At 32.7% G+C, this 25060-nt stretch overlaps 1 protein-coding gene across 1 annotated transcript in view; it reads right to left on the minus strand.

Annotated features, from left to right (window-relative positions):
* Positions 1–1850: 1850 nt before the first annotated feature.
* The window catches only part of LOC123659254 (neuroendocrine convertase 1-like), a 36530-nt gene continuing 13320 nt past the window's right edge, over positions 1851–25060 (minus strand). The window contains exons 4-17 of the mRNA XM_045594503.1: positions 14570–14671; positions 13970–14164; positions 13693–13839; positions 9090–9191; positions 8820–8937; positions 6714–6832; positions 6545–6624; positions 6043–6175; positions 5805–5905; positions 5561–5653; positions 5333–5455; positions 4109–4269; positions 3529–3662; positions 1851–2576 (exon numbers count right to left, since the gene is read on the minus strand). Coding sequence (XP_045450459.1) covers positions 2256–2576; positions 3529–3662; positions 4109–4269; positions 5333–5455; positions 5561–5653; positions 5805–5905; positions 6043–6175; positions 6545–6624; positions 6714–6832; positions 8820–8937; positions 9090–9191; positions 13693–13839; positions 13970–14164; positions 14570–14671 — 1929 coding nt within the window. The 3' untranslated portion in view covers positions 1851–2255. The remainder of the gene's footprint in view (positions 2577–3528; positions 3663–4108; positions 4270–5332; positions 5456–5560; positions 5654–5804; positions 5906–6042; positions 6176–6544; positions 6625–6713; positions 6833–8819; positions 8938–9089; positions 9192–13692; positions 13840–13969; positions 14165–14569; positions 14672–25060) is intronic.

Genomic DNA, 25060 nt, shown 5'->3' on the forward strand with positions numbered 1-25060 from the left:
ATTTTTCTATCTAGAGACAGCATGGCTCATTGTTCCGAATAATTGATTGGTAAAGTACAATTAGCAATAGAAAGTAGTTTTATTTATAATCTAGTTGTATTCGTCATCAGTGATAAAACCACTAATGTATTCAGTGTACGTAGTTATTATAATTTAAACAAATTCATGCGAAGTCGGACAAAACTTTTTATTGAGAATTTTTCTGACTTTTATTGTATTTTCAATACAACTTTGAACAACGTATAATTAGCAGCATGGCCTAAAGTGAAATTAGAAACTTTTTGTGCATTCAAGATTTCGAAAGTATAATTGTATCGCCCTTTACTTTCAATGTGGTAAACCTGTTTTTGTATTACATACTAGATTAGTCATAGAACTTTAAGTTTTTATATTATCAGCCACGGAAGGAACCGCGAACATGCCACGTAGAGTTTATATGTGTTATGTTATAGCTTAAATTCGACTTGTTTTAATGTGTAATATATATATTATCTGCTTTAAGGATACTGTATGTGCCTTATATACCTATAGGATCGATGGATTCATGTTTTTACTTTTTTACGAAAAACGTACCTAAATAATTGGTTTTCCATTTTATATTATGTTTGAAAATAGTTGTCATAAAAATATGTTACCTACTAATTAGTTTTCTGTTAACTATATTTTTCTTAATATGATGAGTTCATACATTAAATGGTTACTAAAGTAAATGTTTTATATTTTGTTTTTAACAAAATCCAATAATTTCTTCTTCCCACAATTTTAGTGTTTAACCTTATTTAGAAAGGACTAAAACCTCTTTTAAAGAGATTACACCTAGTTGATAGCTGAAAAAGACATGTTTTTGGCAATGAAGGCATTTTTTTGTCGGAAAATGATTGCTGGTAGTGAACCGTTTTTTTTTTTTCTTATTAAAGTAATGTGTAATGTGACAAATATAAAGTGTTTGTAATGTGGACTACTTTAGACATTTTTTAAATATTTTTCTAAAAAGCTTGCGGTGATGACTCTAGATTCTATACCAGGCATCTAAAATAAAAATAAACAAACTTAATAAATTACTTTATTGTATCATTATTTAATCATTGATCGAAGGTTTTCATAAAAAATAGTTTTGAAAAAAATGGTCGGTGATCAAACGTAAAAGTCTGAATTTTAGTAAAAAAATCACTACATTTTCCTTAAGTACGAATCGAAAAAATAAATCCTTTGATGATAAAGGACTGCTTTCTAATATAAACAATACGCATACGCTTCAGCCTGTAATATTCCACTACTGAGCATAGGCCTCTTACCCCGTGTAGGAGAAGGATCAGAGCTTAATCCACCACGCTGCTCCACTGCGGGTTTACGGATATATTCCCTACTATGAGTAACGGTCGCTATCAGATGTATATGACAGTATAATTATAATAATATGTATACAAATTTTCAAAAAATCTATTCATCAGTTTTTGAGATATCGTGGTCACCGGTTTTGAAAACACATTTAAAGTTTGACGTTGAACGTACAAGAACAAAATGTAATTTCTACATACAAAGTAATTTATCAATGCTCATATACAACAACCCTGCAATCGAATTGTCCTCTAAAATACATATTATTCTTATTCTGGTGTTGCAACGTCTATAGACTACGGTAATCGTTTACCATCAGGTGAGCCGCACGCTTGTTTACCGATCTAGTTGTATAACAAAATAATCGATTTATTTTACGAAGAATATAATCGATTATTTTATTGATCGATTTTTTTCCGAAAAGTCACGTCACTAATACATACGCTGCTATTGCATTTTTCCCTTAATTTATGGGGCTTCATATATTAACTCTGTATAATAAACCATAAAACTTGCTGTAAATAGATTTATTTGCTTTTACATACACATATTACTACGTACATTTAAGAAGAAATGAAACAAAACTAATTACCGTAAAGACACCATGTTTGACATGATGTGCTCTTTTATAACTTATACATCGTAAAAGACTAGATTTTGATGATAAATATTAATAATAAATTAACAGAACCAATGCAAATGATATGTGAATACTTGTTTAGTCATACAAAAAAAACTTAGATACCCCATAAATGAGAAATAATTTCACAATATAAATAAATATATAAAAATATTATGTAATAAATTAAGTATAAAGTATATAAAATAAAATACAAACTAAGTCAACAGACCTTTATAGGAGGTTAACTTACTAACCTTTAAGCCGGATGATAATTAAACTTGTAAATAAATTATTTTTAGACGTCAAGAACAGGTTGGTAAGCGTTTTTGCTGTGATGATTTCTCAATAGTTCCTTTTCTATTTCGTCAAACGTGATCGTATCAATATCGTTCAATAAGAGAACCTCTTCCGTACTATGCTGCTCTGGTATAAGCGGCTCAACATAGTCATAGTATGGCTCGCCTCTATCATGGTAATCGACAAATTCTGGCTGGCGTTCGTTATTATAGTTATCGTTATACTTCCTTGGACCATTTTTCATGTGCGCTGGCATTTCTGATGTACCATGGATTATCAGACTGATCGGTCCAATTTCACCGGTATTTGCTTCATTGGTCTAGAAATAATAATAATAAATTGGACACTGTAGTTTCATCCTCTTCTCATCATCATCATATCATATAACATTCACATACAGTCCTCTGTATAGGTGGTAACAGACGACTGTTACATCAATTTTTCTTTTGCTAAACATACATAGAAATAATATATATATATATATAAAAATATATAAACACAAATATTACACCCAAACTCAGGTGGAAATCGAACCCGCAGCCCGAGGAGCAAAATGTAGGGCCATGTCGCTCATATCCGTCCAATCGTGACCGATATAATAATTAATTGTTTTATATTTTATAGTCCACCTAATAATACGAAGGTAACAAATAAAAAAGTGACTGATTATATAAATGCGCGTTTGACATCAGTTACCTATAATTAGGTAATTTTATCAAAATGAAAAAAAAATCGGATTTTACCGCAGTTTATTAAGTTTTTTAGATGCCCGACGTTTCGGATACTTTACAGCAACCATGGTCACGGGAGGACTCTCAACTCTTGTAATACGCAGAAATGAGAGTGGCACTCTCAGTGTCACTACTCAGCAACTTTTCACACGATATAACATCCCATATTTTATCATACCATCCGCCTTATACCGTTACCCAAAAACAATTTTGTGATAACCCTTTTGTCGTGACAGAAGTAGAAAGGTTGTCCTTTAGCATACCAAAGGTAATACAATCAACGAAAGGAATACCATATCAACGGACCACTTACTATTGCAACTTTTATAAAAACTGTAATACTACTAGTGCGCAGCTTCAATTAATATAGGAAGAAAACAAACTCCTATCGTATCGCAGTATTTGCTAATTACTCTTGCTATCCTAAAATATTATATAAATAAAGAAAACTCGTTTGCACTCTTTAAGGTTGACTCTATCTCATAAACAATGCAATAAGAAATATTCTACAAAAAAAGATGCTTTGGCACAGTAACATACCTTATCCTGTATTATGACTTTCCATCTGCCAGTTGCTGCCTCTCCCCATGTTGCTACGGAAATTAAGGGCCAATTAATGAATCCAGCATTCGAGTTGTCTCTTGGGCGGGAACTAAGAACTTGAACCTCTGTACCTTGAATGAAAAAAATGTTAATGCGATTAAAATATTCGTTTAAAAATATTGCAACTTTGTAAGTAATATAAAAATGTCCATTTTTGCTATATAATGTTTCTACGATACTAAAAATAAATATTTCATATTTATTATACTAAAAATAAATATTAACATTTAAAAAAAACAGGGTAGGCTAGCTAGCCTAGCTTCATTTGACATTTGTTAGTCGATGAACACGCCACGCCACCGTCACGTTCTGTCGAATTACTAGGAATCCATAAATGATTTAGAGATTGAGAATAAGTAAAAATGTATTTTCATTTTCATTTTTTTAATATTCATTGAGTTAATAACATATATAGCAAAACAACGTTTGCGGGGTTAGCTAGAATTATAAAAAAATAAGAGGACATCAAATATAAACCAAACTTTTATATAGTACTTTAGTTATTTATGTATATTACCTTGAGGTGATATAAGATAAATTTCCAATGCACCACGTCGAGTGTATTGTATATTTACGATGAGTTCTACATGTTCTATATAGTTGACAAGACAACCTGTGACGTCAATTTCTATAATATTATCTAATCGATATGATACCGTATATTTTTTGTTATTTGACCTGTAAATGTTTTAAAATATAAAAATCGCAAGCTAAAAAAAAATATCAGAGACTTCTATAAAAAACGAATGTGCTTTTTTAGACCAATATGACTGAAGTAAAACTTTCTATCTCCACTATTTAGTTCTTAAGTTGTCAATTGTAAATATGTATAATCTCCACTGATCTTTACAACTTATGTCTTAATTTCCATTCTGCTCGCCCAATCACACTTTACATAACGATCTCATCACGCATTAACTAGCTACTCCTCACCAAACAAAGCGTGCGAACGATGTTTTTTACTTAAAAAAATAAGTCAAGAAAGAACAATATTTTTTTCCCTCAATCGACAACCAAAACGTTTCTTTAACCAAGAAAACATAGCCAAAACAGTAAATCTAAACTTGCATCTCTTTTCCACTAATACCATATTGTATAAGGCCTTCCTCTTGTCGAGTTTTTGCTTACTGTGGCCAGTAAAACTGACGAAGAAGCGGGTCGTTCGTTTTATGACAAACGTTATTTACACAAACCAAAATGAAAACAACTGTCACTTTTTAACCTATTCTATGATATGGTAGACCATTTTAAATTGGTTTTCGTTATTTCGCGATCGACATTGCGAAATGCGAATTCCGTCAGCCGAAACTTAACGAATCTTTTACTAGGATCACATAAATGATAAGATGGTGTTTGTTAAAGTTTATATTAAAATTTAGTAAGTAGGTAACCCGAGTAGTGTTACTTCTACAGTCCATTGTCCCAGAGTTTTATACTAAATTACTTTTCGGAAAGAAGACAACTTTTTGTTATAATGCACCAAACTATTATTTGTTAAATTTAAAATACACAGGCACAAATAGCAGATACTGAAATGATTGTAAAAAAAAGTACTAAATTACAACTGATGATTAATTCATTACATAATTATACATTGAGTACCTACTGTTTTCTTTTTAAAAGTACACTTTTACACGAGACAATTGATTGCTCGACAGTTCAGCGATTTTTTTACGGTCTGATAACCTTCTTTTAAATTGTTTTAGTTAGATGTTTTAGAAAGATAGAAGAAGATACTTACGAAGAAGCGTCAACTCGGCAAATGCATTTATCAGGAACTGTTGTCCAATTTAGTGCAGCACTAACTATAGCTCCCGCATTTAAAAGTCCGAATCCAAAACGGACATCAAACCATAAACCAACACTGTAATCGACCAAAAAGCAGTAAAAAAAGTAATAAGCATATTGTCACAAATATTTTAAAAACAAATATAATGATTCATGATTTATTTATTTATTTATTTTTTACCTATTAATTTGCCAACCGGGGTTTTCGGAAAGTGGAGCGTATTCGGAAGTCCATACAATCAGATGTTGTACATCTCGCCAAGTCAAATTTGGGCTGTAATGAAAAGCTTGATTGATTAAGAGACGCTAAGTTGAAAAAGCTTATTTTGCCCAAGATATTGCGACAAACAGACCGTACAAATGAGAATAACAGGAATGCATAAATGATGAGGAATCATCACATCGCATACCACGTAAGTACTTACTTTGCATGTAGTGCCAGTGCGATAATACCGGCGGCCAATGGGGCTGCAGCTGACGTACCCGTGTGTGCAAGAGTACACGAATCTTTGGTATCAGTAGTGGCCTGGAGCAAAAATATATAGTCGTCTCATTTTAACGTTCGGTAATTTATCTGCATGACAAAGACAGGTGTACAATTTGTCAAATGGAATTTATTGCTATTATCAAACATCACCCATTGCCTCACATCGTATTACTTACTATTTTCTGATCTTTATAAGCACCAGAAGAGTATGCAGTGGCTAGGGTAGACGAACAAATTTCGCCATACCAAGGAAACAGGCCTTGCTGAGATGCACTACCAATTGATATCGTATATATACTCGATGAATAACTTGAAAGAATAAATTAACATATTAGTACATAGCGTTTAATATGAATTGCACAATTTAACAAGAGCATTCAAAAATCTTTAGAGAACTTACTATGAACTAAAGGGTTACTTTTACATAGTTACTTTATTGGAGTTATGATAATTATACGTTAGATCATAATATAATAGTTATAAGTACAGACGAGTGAATTATTACGGAATTATGACGGATAATTTATTTTAGTAGTATGATAAGTTAAAGACTTCTTTTTATTTTATTTTTAAAAGTATGTGTTAAATTTGTATTTATAATAAAATTAAAATAGTAGAACTACAAATAAATACGCTTCGTATCATTTCAATTTATTTGAAGCTTTCAATTTAACTTACCCATCGCAATTGCAGTTGTCGTTATGGCCACCGCCGTTACCGTTAGCCCATACAAAAATACTTCCTTTACCTCCTCGACCCTGGGACAATGAAAACATGTAAAAAATTTGCAGTTTTAAAATAGATATTACTTATTTTTATGAACTTTTAGCAAGCTAGTTTTGTTTACTTTTTCAATGCCACGTTTTAATGCCTCAATAGCAAGCCGTCCAGGGCCTTCCACAGTTTTCCCATCGTCACTTGGTCCCCAGGAAGCACTGTAAATGTCAACCTTATCCCAGGCGTACCCTATATTAGAAACAATAACGGCATTTAGTAACTGTAATAAATATGTTTTATAAAAATTATAACCAAATTATATTATTTTTTTAAAGCCAAAGTTAAACTTTTCTGTTTTATCAAAGAAGATATTATGCTATTTGCTAACGTATCTTCTTTGGCTCTGATTTCCTAGTAAAAGCTGACAAAAAGTAACTCTAAAGTCGTCAAACTTGTCGGTTTACTTGTTTTTTTTTTTTTTTTTTGTTTGATTTCTTTATCGTGAATAACGGAATCAATTACTTTTGTTGCCTTTAATATAATTAATATTTTTTTAGGAATGTTGTATTCCTAAAAAAAAATTAAAAAAGTAGTACGAGTATGATTCAAAATAATCAATTCCGGGCAACTTATTTAAATTAATTTTAATTTAAGCTTATTTAAACTGATTGTTTCATTTCTTATATATTTATTTTATAGGTAATTAGAAAATATCACAACTTTATATCTAAAAACATTTTCAAAATAAATTAAAATCTGATTAAGCTTCCACAATTCGATAAAAACTGGATGAAAATAGTTAAAATTTAAATATGAATTCGATCAAAAAGCTAATGAAAAATAATTATTTAAATACCGAATTATTTAAATATTTCAATGTTTTATTTAAAATTAAAACGAAAGAAAATAATCGATTTTATCTTACATCCCAATTAAAATAATAAAATTCCTAATGAAAATGCTGTTTGCTTTCAATAAAAGTGGTTTTGATGTTACGTCACATTTCATTCGTGCTACTAGGAGTACATAACTGTTAAGAACGTTCGTTTATAGTCATGTGTATAGTAGCGGCAATCGTCAAAAATGGTGGAGACCGCATATATAGAACAAAATAAAATGGACTTGTATCATTATTTCAAACCAACGAACAAACGGTCTGGCGATCTAAAACTAATTTCTTTATGTTTTTTTTTTAACACTATATTCCTTGTTTTGTGTATTTTTATTTTATTTTGAGTCTTGCGAAATTTTATTACGATACATTTTCTAAATTATGGATTACCTCACAAAATTTAAGTTCGACAGGTTCGCCAACAAAGTAAACTAAGCCTTTCATGTTTCGCCGTATTCTTGCTTTTTGTTTGTTCTTTATTTAAAAACAAAAAGATAATCGACTGTGCATATAAACTAAGTAGTGCAAGCGATGACAAAAAACAGCCGGTCAACCGTTTGCCATCCCATTCTAAGGCATCCACAATAGCACAAAATTATACAAAAATATTCGTTTTCCCTAGCTAAAACTAGCCATTTTGACTAAAACTTTCTTTGTCTTCAATAGGTACTTTTACATAATTTCATCATCATTATCATCATTTCAACCTATTGCAGTCCACTGCTGGACATAGGCCTCCACAAATTCGCGTCAAAAATGGCGTGAACTCATGTGTGTTGCCCATAGTCACCACGCTGGGCAGGCGGGTTGGTGACAGCAGGGCTGGCTTTGTCGCACCTAAGACGCTGCTGCCCGTCGTCTGCCTGTGTATTTCAAAGCCAGCAGTTAGATGGTTATGCCGCCATCGGTCCGGCTTTATAAGTTCCAAGGTGGTAGTAGAACTCTCGCCCCTTACGACACCCACGGGAAGAGAGGGGGTGGTTATATTCTTTATTGCCGTAGCCACACAGCTTACACAATTTAGTAATTTTTAATCATCGTCACATATATTATCGTATGCTTTGGAAATTTTAAGTATATTTGCTGCAAAATTAGACTTTCAAAATTATTCCAGTTAACTGATTTAACCAATATAATGTAATTTAATTAATCCAATTTAATTTAGAATAGTTAAAAATAAGATATAAAAGTTATATTGCCAAATACATTTTAAATGATTTTTAAAGTTTAAAAAATTAAAGCATTTATTGAGACTGACCGGGTAACCTTCCCAGATATGACATTTTGAGCTCAACATGGCGATCAAATCTACCAGGAACGCATACATTTGAAAGAGTTTCTCACCGATTGCTTCACCTTCAATACGATCTGTTATTCGTCCATCGAGCATCCGGACTCCGCCTACTTTTGCTCCCCACGCTACGCCCACGCCACACTTCTTATTGTTAGCAGTCATTACTATCTTTGGAATAAATTTTAAATTAATATTTATACATTACATGCATATTATTGATACAATTTATTGTTCATATTTACATAATTTTTAGGAATAAAAATGATGTAAAACTTACTAATTACTAAGAATTAAATGAGACATTTAAAATTTCAATTTACCTCTCCAGCACACCTGGTGCCATGTGAGTTGCTGTTTTTAGCATCATACCTTGGAAAAGGATCGGGATCTCCATCATTAGTGTCCCAACTTATGTCGGGATCCTAGAAATTTAAAAGTAAATTTACTATTCTCTGTCTAGTTCCAATGTTTTTGCATAGATGGCGTTGGGGCGCGACAAGTAGTTTCATAAAGCGACGCGTCAATGCGTCCAATCCGTTGTATCGGCCGCGAAGTTACCAGGGCATTAGACTTTCTACAGAGATGACTGTACTGATATCGTAAGTTTGCATAGAACTGAGGAGTAAGTAAAAAAATATTTATTGTTCAGTTCAAATCAGCTTATTTGACATGAAAAAAAGGAAAACACATTATTAGGAAAAACTGTATTAAAATATTCATAGGTATGCTTCTGCTAAATCTCTAAAACGGTACCTTTTTTCTTATAAATGAAACTTTCAAATTTTGTTTTGGTTAGGATTAGAGAGGAGCAAATCTGAAAATCCTTGTAAACAAGAAGTGTGTGTGTTGTTGTTACTTTGGATGTGTAAATTGTGTTACTTTGCTCACGGATAAACTTATTACAGGGCACTAGGATGACATAAACAGAAAAAGTTCTCCGATGTTAGAATCGTTAGAAGTGAGGAGAAAAATATATTATTATCTATAATTTTATTATAAACTAGCTGACCCGGCGAATTTCGTATCGCCTAACACAAACTTTATCGTATGGTATTAAAGTTTAAATTGACTTTTAAGTATTATCACAAATCTTTTGTATGGGAGTATAGAAAAGTGTTGTTTTTAGACTTTTTTCAGGAAATTTTAAATTTTTTTTTTAGAATTTTTTTCTCCGTAAGAACCATCCTCGTACTTCAAGGAATATTTTAAAAAAAGAATTAGCGAAATCGGTCCAACCGTTCTCGAGTTTTGCGCTTAGCAACACATTCAGCGACTCATTTTTATATTATAGATTTGTACCCCGTTTTGCGAAATTGCGCGGACGAAGAAGTATGAAATTTTGTGTTATAGTTTATATAGAGAAGGACTGCAGAATGCTAATATTTTTTTTATAATTATGCATAAAAATATATTAAATCAATAAAAATAAAAAATACCGACACTTCCATGTATTTGACCCACACACGCATATAACTCTTTTGTTGATAGTCTGTAGTCAAATTGAACATTCTTAAAAAAGGTTCTTTATTTTCATAATTTTTTGGTTTTCTTTATTTAAAATTTTTAATTATGGTCGAATTTCGACCTCTGGGTGACCCCTAGTTTAATATAAATAATTAAATAGTGTTCCATTTTTAAGCGACAAACCGTACTAATTGAAGTTAGGTTACATTAAGAGCCATTTCACATTTTACGCTCTGCAAGTTTAGGTAAATTTGGTCGCATCGCGCGAGTCGTACGAGCCGCGCGATCTTTGTGCTAGTATAATACGTATAGTGTGACAACCAAAAGACCATCGTGATAACTATAGTATAAAATGTTTTTTACATAATTAATTTGTTAAAAATTTCAAGTATGTTATATAACAACAGTCAATAAATTTAAAATAAAATTAAAAAAATCAATTTTATGAAACAATTTTTTTAAATTGATTTAGTTTTTTTTAGTTTACGAATGAATCTAATATTTACGATATGAATAAAAAAGCATTTAATGACATCGACACCGACAAACATATTAATTAACAAATAACAAGACAAACAGATTGAAATGCCTATTTGTATTGATAGTGTGAGAAAAGAAAATTAAATTATACATTTGTTTACAGAAATTATCATTATATTATTTTACAGTCATTTTCGTAATATGTTTATTTTATTTATATTTTATTATGAAAGTATCAAATGCGTTTTATCCGCTATAACAACAGGCACTTGGCGCGTGTGAGCGAAAGAGACGGTTGCGCAGAATTTGGCGTGGACCTTACCTCTAAGAGCGCTAGCGCTCGACTGATTTACCGGGCTTGATGCGTGGCAATATATACTATCTTTTTATTATTTAATATAAAATGTATTAAAAATAATTACATCTTTTAATTATTTTTTTTTTTTGTATTCCTTAATAATGTAAGTTTACTTTGATGAAGATAGTTCGTTAAAATTTCTTAGTTTTCTAAGAGAAATATCGCTTTTAAAATTGTACTTATTTGGAAAATATTCATAACTTTAAATTTTTTTTATCGTTTAATAGAGATACAAATGGAATAAAAATCTATGATAGTGGACAACAAAATTATATTCCACATATTATGATATTTTTTTAAAATGGTTTCAACGTAGAGGTTAATGAAAAGTAGGACTTCAAAGTATACATTGCGACCGTTTACCCAGGGAGGAGGCTGATGAAAAGGTTAATAATTTTATACACATAATATAAATCAAAATTCTGATCTGACTATGGACTACAACAAAGGTTGCTCTATTATATTTCAAGAATATAAATTACATTATTGCATCCAACACTGAGATTAACGACGTCAAAATATTACAATTTCGCGGATTGTTACCGATTTTTGTGAAATGGCTCTTAAGTACATATAAATAAAATTTTGAGAGAATATAGTGCCACAAAATAAAGCTAACCTGACTTTGAAATAATTGTGTTTGCAGACAAACGAAAAAAAAAACCGACTTCAATTACATCGACGAGTAATACAACGTAGATCGACGAAAAAATAGTCAAGTAACTGCGCGTTATGAAAGATTACTCAAAAAGTAGTTATCAGATCTCGATAAAATTTATATGTGACCACATGACAAATATCAGCTTTCGATTAAATTAAAAATTATTAAAATCAGTATACCCAGTAAAAAGTTATTGCGGATTTTCAAGAGTTTCCCTCGATTTCTCTGGGATCCCATCATCAGATCCTGGTTTCCTTATCATGGTACTAAACTTGGGATATCTCCTTTCCAACAAAAAAAGAATTATCAAAATCGGTACATCCAGTAGAAAGTTTTGCGGTATAATACAACGTAGGTCGACGAAAAAAGCGTCAAGTAAAAACGCATTATTAGATATAGCTCGAAAAGTAGTTGTTAGATCTCAAATAAATTTAAATGGGACCAATTGGCACACACCACCTTTCGATTAAAAGAAAATTTGTCGAAATCGCTCCACCCAGTCAAAAGTTTTGATGTAACAGAAAAAAAAAAAAATACAGTCGAATTGAGAACCTCCTCCTTTTTTGGAAGTCGGTTAAAAAAGGAATGGAATTTTAATGTAGAAGTGTCAGTTAACGAATTATAAAACCATAGATTTTTTTTTATTTAACTAGGTCGGCAAACAAACCGATGGACCCGAAACCGATCGTAGCTTATAGACGCCTGCAATACCAGAAGCATCACAAGCGCATTGCCGACCCTATTCCCCCCAGGACCATTGGTCACCTTACTCGCCAAAAGGAACATATAACTGCTTGAAAGCAGCATCAATGTTTCATTTTTACAAGCTTTTGGGGCCTGTTTCACCAGTTATGGATAAAGTTTATCATATAAATAAGTTACGTATAGACTTTAACAAAAGGAGGTAGGATTGGCGATTAAGTCCTGTTTCTCCTAAATTAATAAGCTACATATTTAAGATTAATATTTGAAAATGTACAATCTCATAGTTGAATTCAATGGTAACAAATAAAAACTTTCATCTGTTAGATGCTGTCTATCTACAGCCGGTGTGAAACAGGTCCGCCCTCAGTAATCAATTAACGGTTTGTATGTATACGTTCACTGTATACACTAATACTATTTTTTTATATATATATTTTATCCATCAGAAAATAAAAAAGGTCTTGGGGTCTGGGATCTAAAACCGTTCGTTTTACCACAGGATTTTGCCTCTACAACTGTTCATAAACATGTCAAAACTTGAAATTAAAAGCTGGTTGATGTGCGTAAACAGGAGTCATCATCATCATCACCATCATCATTTCAGCCTAATAGAGTCCACTGCTGGACATAAATCTCCACAAGTTGGCGCCAAAATTGGCGTGAACCATGTGTTTTGCCAATAGTCACCACGCTGGGCAGGCGAGTTCGTGACCTTAGGTGTAACTTCAATTTATACAAGTTAAAACGTTGACGCAGCATACTGAAAAGAATAATAATTATATCAACGATTAATCTCTACAGCTTTTGCATGCTTCAGCCTGTAATATCCCACTACTGGGCATAGGCTTCTTTCCCATGTAGGAGAAGGATCAGAGCTTAATCCACCACGCTGCTCCAATGCGGATTGGCGTATATATTTCCTACTATGAGTAACGATCGTTATCAGGTGTACATGATAACAACCGGGACAGACTACTACAGCTTTTACTTATCCTTAAATATAAGTTAAAGAATTATAGTTATCGCCGTATATGATACAAACAGGTAGATACTGATTATATTACATATACCTTAAAAATATATATAAATTAAAAAAGGATTTATTTTTTATAGTAGTGCATAACTAGAAATTGTGAAAAAGAAAAAGAAAACAAAACAATAGAAGAGAGATAGATAAACTATTATAATAAAAAAATATTTAACTATTTTTTTTTTGTTTTCTTTGTTTTAAATACTAGGTTACCATGAGACTTACGTAGTTGTCGCGTAAATCAGTGTGATTGTGTTCAACTCCATCATCGAGGATAGACACACGTACACCTTGTCCGTTATATCCCAATTTGTAAACAGGTAACACGTTGAGATCCAATCGAGGAAGACTTAAATCAGTTCGAGTGTCTTGCTATGTTTGAAACAAAAAACAAAGTTTATTTAAGTTTCTTTTTCACTTTTTCGCTCTTTACCACTACTGCTTTAGCCATTAGAGATAATTATTAGCAAAAAGACTTTTTGTAGTTATTATAAGTTCATACCAAATACCATTCGTAGCCCCACAATTCGTCATTAAAAAGACGATTGATCCTACGAAGATCTCGGCTACTTTCGTCGTGTTCTGAATACCTGGTACCTTCATCTATTCTTTTTACCCGACGTAACTCCTCGTCTGGTTCGGGTAGCGGATAACGTTTAACACGACTTTTAATAAAAAGCTGCTCAGCCCATCGAATCTGTACCACAATGTCGAATAATAATTAAAATTATAAAAATTAATGTTTAAAAAATTCTTATTTTTGATTTTTTTTTTTGAAACTAAGTATTAAAAAGTTAAAAATGCAATAATATTATTATTATTTATGCACGAAAGACTGCTAGACTAGGTTAGCTAAGACTAACATTTAGGTATTTATTACTTTATAACAAATAAAATTTTAAACATGTATTTTACTTTTCTGAGAGAAACAAACAAGTTCCTACAATGACTTTTAGTAACAACTAAAAAACTAACCACGACGGGTCAACGACATCAATAATGTTTTTTCCCTATCCATGTAGGCCAGGTCACACAACACCACATGTATTGCAGCTAAAATCTACTAGGGTGATATAAGAGCTTAAAAGACTAGTTGGCTCACCCTATTGTCCTTGTGTAGTGAGGATATGTTTTTGCCTGGAGTACGACGCTGTATAGTTCGCTCGTATGGGCGAAAGATATACAGATTCGAAAAGTCTAACACCTGAAAGAAATGTATTTTATGAAAACGATTTCGCTTACAGTTTATCAAAAGAGGTCCGTAGATCTGAGAGAAAGAACATATGTATGAAATTTAAAAAAAGAACATTGTCATTCATGCGCGTTTCACTACAAAAACGCTGCACGCCGTAAAACTGTTTCAGAATTTTTTATAGAGGATCATATTATGGGTGTACCTAAAGTCTTGTATGTGACTGTTGATAATTAACACCTGTGAGATACTATTATCATCATATATACCCACATTCGTGTTTTAATACCCCTTATTATACAACAGTTCCAAAAATAGCTAAGTATTACCGAAGAATTCTAGCTAATCTGTGACATTTATTACTTTTATTTAAATTGCTTGTATGGTTTGGTTTGTAAGGGTAAATCACCTTATACGAAAGGGTAAGGCGTCATCGCCAAAATATTCTCCAATATATTACTAAGTCCCTAGTATTTAACACAGAAAACAATGGTATGAAGGCGGTGCCTTTGTGGACAAAATGACAGTTTCATAAACTTTGCGTATGCAGGATAAGCGACTTTTAATTGATAAAATCTGTTAATAATTTAAATGTAAATTGAATTTCAAACCAAGTAAATAAATTGAAAGAATTTTTTTGTTTCGTAAAAAAAGAATAGAAAAAAAAGAAATCAAAATGACCATGGAGTTAAAAAACACTTGTATTATTTATGTATTAAAAGTTGTAATGATAAGTTCTGAATAAGTTTATTTGTATGACGTGATTATAATATTATGGCTTCTCTACCTGTCACTCAATTGATTATGTCATTTATGTCAAACGCCACATGCAAATGGATGTCGTCATATGATGTCTCCGACACACGTTTGTACTAGGACCGCATAAAGAGTCAGCATATCAACATGTCAATATATGGAGCGTTGTGTCCAACACATGTGTTACAAAGAGATCGTATACGACACGAAAATTCGGTCTAGGCAGCATCGAAATTACATAATTTAAGAAAATGAAGTTACATAATATTCATGCATTTTTGACCTCATTTGCTTTTTAAAGATTTCCCAATAATTATTTTTCAAAATATACTTTCATAATTTATTGATATTTCAGAGTCGACGCGGTTCTCGTCAAGTTTTTTTATTTTTATTTTATAATTTACATTGACACTAACTCTATAATTTGGGTTGACCATATCAAGGTTTCAAAATATCTGTCTATCTATATATTAAGGCGTGAAGCAAAAACTTTGTACCCCTTTTTACGAAAATTACGCGGACCGAGGAGTATGAAATTTCGCACACTTATAGTTTATATAGAGAAGGATATATAAGAGAGTGCGAATGCCCATTTTTTTTTTTTCAAATAACACCTAAAAATACATTGATACAATAAAAAAAAATACACACACTACCATGTTCTTAACACATGCGCATATATACTCTTTTGTTTATTATTATAGAAGAATATATTATATATATACAATGTTCAAACTTATAATTTAAATTAATTATGGTTGAATGTCGACCACTAGGCGACCAGTAGTCTAATTAATTATAAAAGACCTATGTCAAAACTTGTTCGTTTTTTCTAAGAAGGAACTTACGTTAAATGTGTGCTGTCAACTGAGTAGCCCACCCCAGGTGTGTTCGTTGAGTGTGTCACGTCCATGGATGCATGTGAGTTTCTATAGTCACGTATGTACTAGGATAACAGAACGATGCAAAAGGTACAACGCACATATGCTACACGCACACTCACGCAACACTATGGGGTTGATGGGCGGGAAGTTCGCAGAGGTAGATAGAGCAGCTGTATCGGGGGTAAGGGCAAAACTTTTCTAATGTACACGTGTTTAGTATTACTGTACAGCTAGTTTGAATAAACCCATTATTAAAATATTAGTAATTATAAGTACCTATATTTTTTTAAACTTTCCAATAAATTAAGTAATGTTTTATTTTACGATCAATATTGTTTTAATTATAGCTTGTTAAAATGTTACTAACAAAATTATCATCGAAATGAAGTGAAATGATATTCCCATATATATGTATAAATACAGGAAACGAAAACTTAAAAAAAAAGGAAAAAATATTAAATAGACTCCTGTAGTTCGATTTTCCCATCCCAAACCTATAAGGGAAAATAAACGGCTGACATTTAAGCAAGTCTTCTTCGGTGAAACAAAGCCAGCCCTGCGGTCACTAACCCGCCTGCCCAACGTGGTGACTATGGGGAAAGCACATGAGTTCAGGCCATTTTTGGCGTGAACTTGTGGAGGCCTATATCCAATAGTGGACTGCGAAAGGCTGATGTGATGTGAAGTGAAGTGTGATTTAAGCAAGTAGCTCCTTAGAGCTTAGGGCCTGTTATTCTGTACCTATCTGGGGTCCGGAAACATACACTACATAAATACACATGGCCATGCCATGCCCGACTAGGAAAAAGGTTAGGCTCAACCAGATCATGTATCTGGACCGGATCAAAATGCCAGATCCGGCAAGCTCTATCAGGACCAGGTCTGGTCCAGACAAGGATAGCCTGATGTAAAATATGATCAAGTATGTTAAAGCATACTGGATCAGGACCCGGTCCGGTCCAGATCAGGATAGCCTGATGTAAAATATAATCAAGTATAGTAAGGCACACTGGATCAGGACCCGGTCCGGTCCAGATCAGGGTAGCCTGAAAGAAATTACGCAAACTAAGCCTGAATCGCGCTATTAATGTTTTTAAGCGCACTTAGTACATATACAGTTATCAGGACAATCTAGCAGGGAGTCCAGTTCAACACAGTGGAGCAGTCGTAAGTAATAGGAAATAGTTAATTAGTAGTTAATTATTAGAAGTTAATGCCAGACCTTCCACCAAATTTGAAGTTATAAAAAAGCCTCGAAAAAAAAACTCAATCTTCTGGATTATAGGTGTAAAAAACGAGTTGGCTTTAGACCACACAACTGAAGTAAAACTTCTTTAGCAATAAGCCCGCACAATAGGCCTGCACTGTGTCTTAGATATACGAAACGTAACTGGTAAGAGAGAACGAAATTGTGTTCTCACACCTCTATCTCTTGTTCCGCTCGCCTCTCCCGATCACACTTTCCGAAACGCTGTCGTCACGCATTCACAAGCTTATATCGCAAAGGCTGATATTTCAAATCCATCTATGAAGCATCGAGCAAAAATTAGACGATTAACCTATAGATTAAGAATAGACAAATTTATAATTAATACGAGGTTATGAGGAAACGCAGCAGGAAATATCTTGCTCAAAATCTGGAGCAGCCCAACAGGAGAGGTATCAAAAACCTCACAAAAATTGCAACAAAATAATATTGCTCTAAACTTGTAGGATTTCTATGTTAAACGTGGTAACTAGAAATCTGGGGCGCGCTGTGTTGAACGCGATAGTAAAGTAGGCAACGTGTGATGAAAAAAATTGTGATTATCCAGGTGTAACCATAGCCCGACTAGAAAAAAGGTCAGGCTCAACCAGATCATGTATCTGGACCGGATCAGGATACAATAAGGCATGCCGGATCCGGCAAGCTTTATTAGGACTAGGTCTGGTCCAGACAAGGATAGCCTGATGTAAAATATTATCAAGTATGGTAAGGCATACTGGATCAGGACCCGGTCCGGTCCAGATCAGGATAGCCTGATGTAAAATATAATCAAGCATGGTAAGGCTTACTGGATCAGGACCCGGTCCGGTCCAGATCAGGATAGCCTGATGTAAAATATAATCAAGTATGGTAAGGCATACTGGATCAGGACCCGGTCCGGTCCAGATCAGGATAGCCTGAAAGAAATTACGCGAACTGAGCCTGAATCGCGCTATTAATGTTTTTAAGCGCACTTAGTATATATCAGGACAGTCTAGCAGGGAGTCCGTTTCTACACAGTGGAGCAGTCGTAAGTAATAGGAAATAGTTAACTAGTAGTTAATTATTAGAAGTTAATAAATAAAATTTAATTAATAATAATTAATTAATAACATACAAATAAATGAAAATAATTAATACTTAAGAACATAAATAAATAGTACATTGGAAAAAATAAATGGAAATAAATATCATAATAATTATGTTAAGTAACATTTCTAATATCAATTCCCTTTTTTTGTCAAACAATTTTTTCAATAATTTACATTCGTGTTTTTTAAAAGGACCGGACCGATCTAGACCCGATCAGGAAATCTCATCTCATCCTGATCAGGTCCAGACCAATCATCTGCGTTACATGCCTTATCTAGTCCTGATCAGGCATGCCTGGTCCGGTCCTTCTAAGGAAGACGAAAAAATTTCTACTCGGGAGACTACGATAACCGTCAACCATAAGGCAGACCACTTTCTGCAGCCCTTGTGTTATAAAAACCTATTCTCACTATCTTTCTATTTTTACATATTATGCACATCTGCACACATGCATACTATTAACAGTTAATATCTTTATCTGTTAGTAGTTAATTTTTTTTGGAGTGAAAACACATTTTGGCGCACCGCACATACAAGTTAAAGTAAGTTAGGCTGTACCATCACGCTCTGAGGTGAAAGGCTCGATCGGGTGAACTCGGGACCGCCGAGTGTACCCGAGCGAGAGAGATACCGACAGCTGCTCTTCGCTGCTGAACGGTGAAAGACTTGATCGGATGAGCTCGGGACCGCCGAGTGTACCCCGAGCGAGAGAGATACCGACAGCTGCTCTTCGCTGCTGAACGGTGAAAGGCTCGATCGGATAAACTTGGGACTTATTGCGTTATTGCTTGATTGTGATTTCTAATGAAGTTTTCACTTCTGCCGTACGGTCTTTTACCGGTTCTTCTATCATTTCTTTACACGTGTATCACCATAATATGTCTTCATAAGAAATGGTCTTTTTAAAAAATAATGTGATAAGTAATTATAAAATGTTTATTTACTAGAATAATCTATTATTTAATTTAAAATTTCAGCTTCAAGCCACTTTGTTTACTAATTCTTGTAAGCAAGATAACAAACTAAAAAATGTTCTCGTTTAGTCTTTAATAGTTATTGTAAAGATTTCTTAAAACAATATTTTCTGTGAATACCTTTAATCTTGTAATAAAGACGAAGAAAAAAAATTGAATTGTAAATTTTTCGAAGTCATACTTAAAAAGCAATACATTTTTTTTAATGTTTGTGGAGCGGGGTTATACGTGATTTATAACAAAAAAAATCATTGCTCTAGTGTTTTTAAAGCATAAAAAAAATCAATATAAAAAAATGACTCAGACAGTTTTTACCTTTGTATTTTTTAATTACTTATATCTTATATATTGATGGTAATTTGTATCATCACTTCAGCCCATCGCAGTCCACTGTTGGACATAGGCCTTCACAAGCTCGCGCTAAAAATAGTGTGAACTCATGTGCGTTGCCTATAGTCACCACGCTGGGCTGGTGGGTTGGTAACCGCAGGGCTGGTTTTGTCGCACCTAAGACGCTGCTGCCCGTATTTGGCCTGTGTAATTCAAAGCCATTAGTGGGATGGCTATCCCGCCATCGATCGGCTATTTAAGTTCCAAGGTGGTAGTGGAACTGTGTTATTAATTAGTTGCCTCTTACGATATCCACAGGAAGCAGGGGAGTGGCTATACCTATTCTTTACTACCGTAACCACACAGCTTAATTTGTATCAGAATAACTGTATTCATTATTCTATTTTCATTCATGTACAAACGAATACGTTAATGTAGGATGACCTCAATATTTAGAATAAATTAACGACCCTGCAACTAAAGAACAAAACAAAAAACAAAGACATACGGCAACTCTTGTACATTCCAATTTTTTTATTTAGTTTTAAAAAATAATAATAATAGCAGTTATAGAGACTGCCGATAAAAGTGAAAACTTAAAACTTATTGAATATTAAAATTTAAAATTTCATAATGTTTGAATTAAAATTATAAACATCAATCTATAATATACTGCTAAAGCATGTCAGTGACGCGAACCCATAATATTTTCCCCCACTAAAAAGTGCCCAACGCGACTAAAGAAGTTTTCACTTCAAAAAAGTAAATGAAAGAAACAAAGACCCCCCCAAATTTCGTAACAGTCTTGAAAACGATTTACGAAATACTTTATCGGCAGTTATGATAGCCTATTACAAAGTGAAATTTTTCTTGAATCTACGTAAAACGTTGGATCCATTTCTGTTCACCTAGTGAATTGAAAAATGTTTTTTCAGTATAAACAAAGAGAGAGACATTATTCGTATATTCAATGTTCTTGAAATAATAACAGAAATATTTGAATTAGTATTTAAAAGTTTTAACTTTGGTCAAAATTTATGGATAGTTTTTTATTTTATAACAAATATTAATCAATTAAAACTAATAAAACTTTTCTTTGTTTGTTTTTCTTAGGTTTATATTTTTTAACCGTAATTGGTAGACAATTGATGTTTTTACAGAACTATTCCGAATGCTATAACGATTATAACTTGATGTTGATTATTCGTATAAGTGTATATAGTAACTAATGTCTGTTTATTCAAATATCATAAAAAGTTAAAAAAAACGATTGTGATAGAATTACCTTTGTAATGAAACAAAAAGGCGTTTTACTTGATGTTAAATTAAAAACTTTAGTAATCTGAGTAAACACTAAGCTCATATTAGTCTTCGTATGTCATACGACTAAATAATAATTGTTACGGGAAAAAAAATGTTCTGATGAGCTCTTAGTATAAGCATTTTTTGTGAACAACTCAAACCCAAACAAAACGGGAACATTTACGAAAACATAAACATTACGAACCCCTCCCTTTCATAAATAACTCTATTTCACTGTAAAGCTGAAAACAATATCTTACACGATTATGCCAGCCTAGTACAAGCGTCGCTTAATCTACGGTTAGCGCCGCCTGAAATTCAGCTTCGTGAAAATGGAGTTTCTCTAGTTACGTCACGCTAAGCGCTTCACGCGATGCGACGATAAGTAGCTGCCATCTAGTTTGCAGCGCATTAAAACTAGGACTGCGTTCGTTCTGTATTCGTTTAAATACTCTTTTTTTCACGTAAGATTTCGTGTATAATAGAAAACTAATAACTTTTATTATAATAAACACGAACGCACGGCAGAATATTTTTTATTTATTTACACCTATTGTAAGTAATTTATTTTCGTACATTGTTTTATTATACAAATTTTAATAAAAGAACTTAAACAATCATCTTTTTTAGACTTGACATTTTATCTCTTAGCAGTGTTGGTTTTCTACATTGAACCCTGTGACGCAAATGTAATTAAGCGTTAAGAGCTATGTTTTCTAAGACAGCAACGTGGGCGGATACGTCCACATGGATACATGTCTCTTTTAAGACTTTTAAAGGTTTTTATTGTGACTTTTTTGTAAAAGAATTTAAATTGAAAACGATTATTTTAATTTTTTTGTATGCACTTGTTAGTAAAAAGACCATTTTACTGAAATTGCTGAAAGCTACCTGTAAAAATAATTATTATCTGGGGGCACGATAGTGCCCCCGCCAAGACGAAACAAAAAAAAAAAAAAAAAAAAAAAACGAAAAGCACTACCTATCTTTTCTCGAAGTGCTTCGTCGTTTTTTTGAACCCTCATAACTTGGGTTTGGATTATACTAGATAAACAAAATTCTGGGGATATGATGTCAATAGTGAACTTATTAAACATATAAAGTTTCAATTGCATAGCTCTTATACTTTAGATTTTATTGATATCTAAAAAACCCCGATTTCGTCACTCACTGATGATCATCAAAATTCATAGAGTACTTCCTGAAGTTCCAGAAAGCTGAAACTTGGTATGTAAGCTAGTATTAGTACACAAACAACAAAAAAATTCTAAAACTTGGAACTTTTACCCCCCAACCCCTTAAACTAGGAGATGGAAGTTTGTATGAGACTTCCGCAAATTTTGATGCTAGAGGTCTGAAAATTGATATAGGGACTCCTTGTTATTAATAATAATAATAAAATACATAAAAAAATAAAAATCGGTTATTAGTTTATGTCGAAAATTTACATTTTGTAATTTTGGTATTTAAGTTTTGGCGGAAATCACCGTTTGCATATCAGTTCAACATAAAATCAAAAACAGCGTGCTTAAACCGAATATGGTGAAGATTGGATGATATTTATGGTATAAAATGTGTCGGAGGTAAAATGCAACTATAATATTGTCATAAGCAACTTACAAAAAGAAGTGAAATCCCACCAAAAACATTTTCATGTAAAATGTTGCCAAGACGAGATCATATGGCTCGCACTGTCAAAAAGTTATCAGATCTCTTGTAGAGCCAAGCTTCTAACTCTACACGCCCTAACTCTACAAGCCCTAACTTCACAAACTCTACACCTTAGTCAAAATATGTGGCTTGGCCGTTTCGTTACTACCGGCTGCCGATGTTGTAGATGACGACTTTCCTGTCTCATTTATATAAATATATTTTCTCTTTTTATTTTTATTTGTATTATATGTATATCAATTATTCTTCTTCTTTTTATTTTTTCTTTAATAGAACTATTGTATGACAGAAAAGTAAAAAACAGTGAAAAAATTTTTCACCTTACACCCACGTGACGGTAGCGAAACGGCCAAGCCACATATTTTGACTAAGGTGTAGAGTTTGTGAAGTTAGGGCTTGTAGAGTTAGGGCGTGTAGAGTTAGAAGCTTGGCTCTACAAGAGATCTGATAACTTTTTGACAGTGCGAGCCATATGATCTCGTCTTGGCAACATTTTACATGAAAATGTTTTTGGTGGGATATACTTTTCTTTATTTATTCGAATCTTGAAATGTTACAAAATATTTAAAATAACTCTACTCAAATCATGAAATCCTGGTATAATGATAGCAGATAAAAAAATCATTCGGAGCCATAGATCAAGTAAAAAGAATAGATAACGCACTTAGAACAAAAAAGTGAAGCCACTTTTTTAAATATGTGTGAGTGAGTGAAGTGTTGACACTTTTTAAAAAAAGTCCCTGAAAATTTTATTAAATGGGATTAAACACAATTAATTTAATATAGGTAAAATGGGTATGCGAAAATAAAAATCTGTTTATAGTTTTAAATATATTTACTCCTTTTTCGCTTCAAATTGTTAAATAAATCTATTGCAGCCATGTTTTTATTTAATGAATTATATAAATCTGTGTCAATGAAAATTGCGTTTTTAAGTAATTGATGATTCCTCTGAAGGGCAAGTTCCTGTTTTAAGGACGTCTAACTCTTTGCTGTAATGATTTAATTTTTTTTTACATTTTTTTTAAATAAAGTTCCTTCTTTTTTAACTTTTCTCTTAGTTTATGTTTTCTTAGGTGTATCAAAGATTGAATCTTGGTTAACGACTAATTTAAGACTCATCCGGTAGGTCCTAGAACAAAAAATTCAACATTAAAATTCCTAGTAGTAAGTAGTAGTATATACGTGATGGTACTCTGCGAAGTCCACGTTTTGTACCGTACATGTCAGGTTTATCAAAATGGTTTGAACAAACCACATTAGATGAGGATGGCTGTCGTTGTAGTTCATTTCAGCTCAGTCGCACAGCAGCTACCTATTCTATCTATCTCCTATTAAAATATTCGTTGGAAACCTAAAATCATGATATTTAGTAGTAAAATATGAGTAGTTAATTCACAAATTTAAACAGGCACAAACGAGTTAAAAATTCATATTGACTTCAATTTAGGTAAAACATAAAATCACACGATAAAAAAAAAAACACAATAATGATGTCCACTTTCTACTTAATTATTTTTCTATGATTGCCTACAATTTACTTACCCGCATTTTGGGCTAATGGAAATAAGAATTACTGGTAACACTCCCTTGGTACGTCATTTCGGCGCATAGAAATTATAAGTTCCGAATAACCTCAATATTATTTTGGAATAACAAAAAATATAAAGTTTTGTAAGTACTTACGTGTGAAACGATATTTCTTCAGACTTTTTATTCACTTTGATATTGTTTTTGCACCATTTAATTACATAAGAACGGCATTTTGAAGGCAAAGTTACTGTACGAGGCCCCGTGAGATACTAACGAAAATGAGCGTAGTTTGATGCATATGTGTGCGTGAGCGCGTGTGTTTACTTGAAGGAGCCGAGTTTTGTGGCTTCACTAACAACAAAGGCCGCGCATTATCTACTTTTTTTTACTTCATCTATGTTCGGAGCATGTGGTTTGTGGTTAGTCACCCTCCCTCGCACATCCCCCTTGGAGTGGCTTAGGGCAACAACACGGATTGACGCTTTATGCAGATTATTTTGTTTAAGCAATTTATTTTTACTATTTGAAAAATTATGAAGAATTATTATAATAAGTGCATTTTTAATGCCTCTTACTTTTCAATTTACCTTAGACAATCAATTAATTGAAATAT

The sequence above is a fragment of the Melitaea cinxia genome, chromosome 13, assembly GCF_905220565.1.
Source record: "Melitaea cinxia chromosome 13, ilMelCinx1.1, whole genome shotgun sequence".
NCBI classification, from domain to species: Eukaryota; Metazoa; Arthropoda; class Insecta; order Lepidoptera; family Nymphalidae; genus Melitaea; species Melitaea cinxia.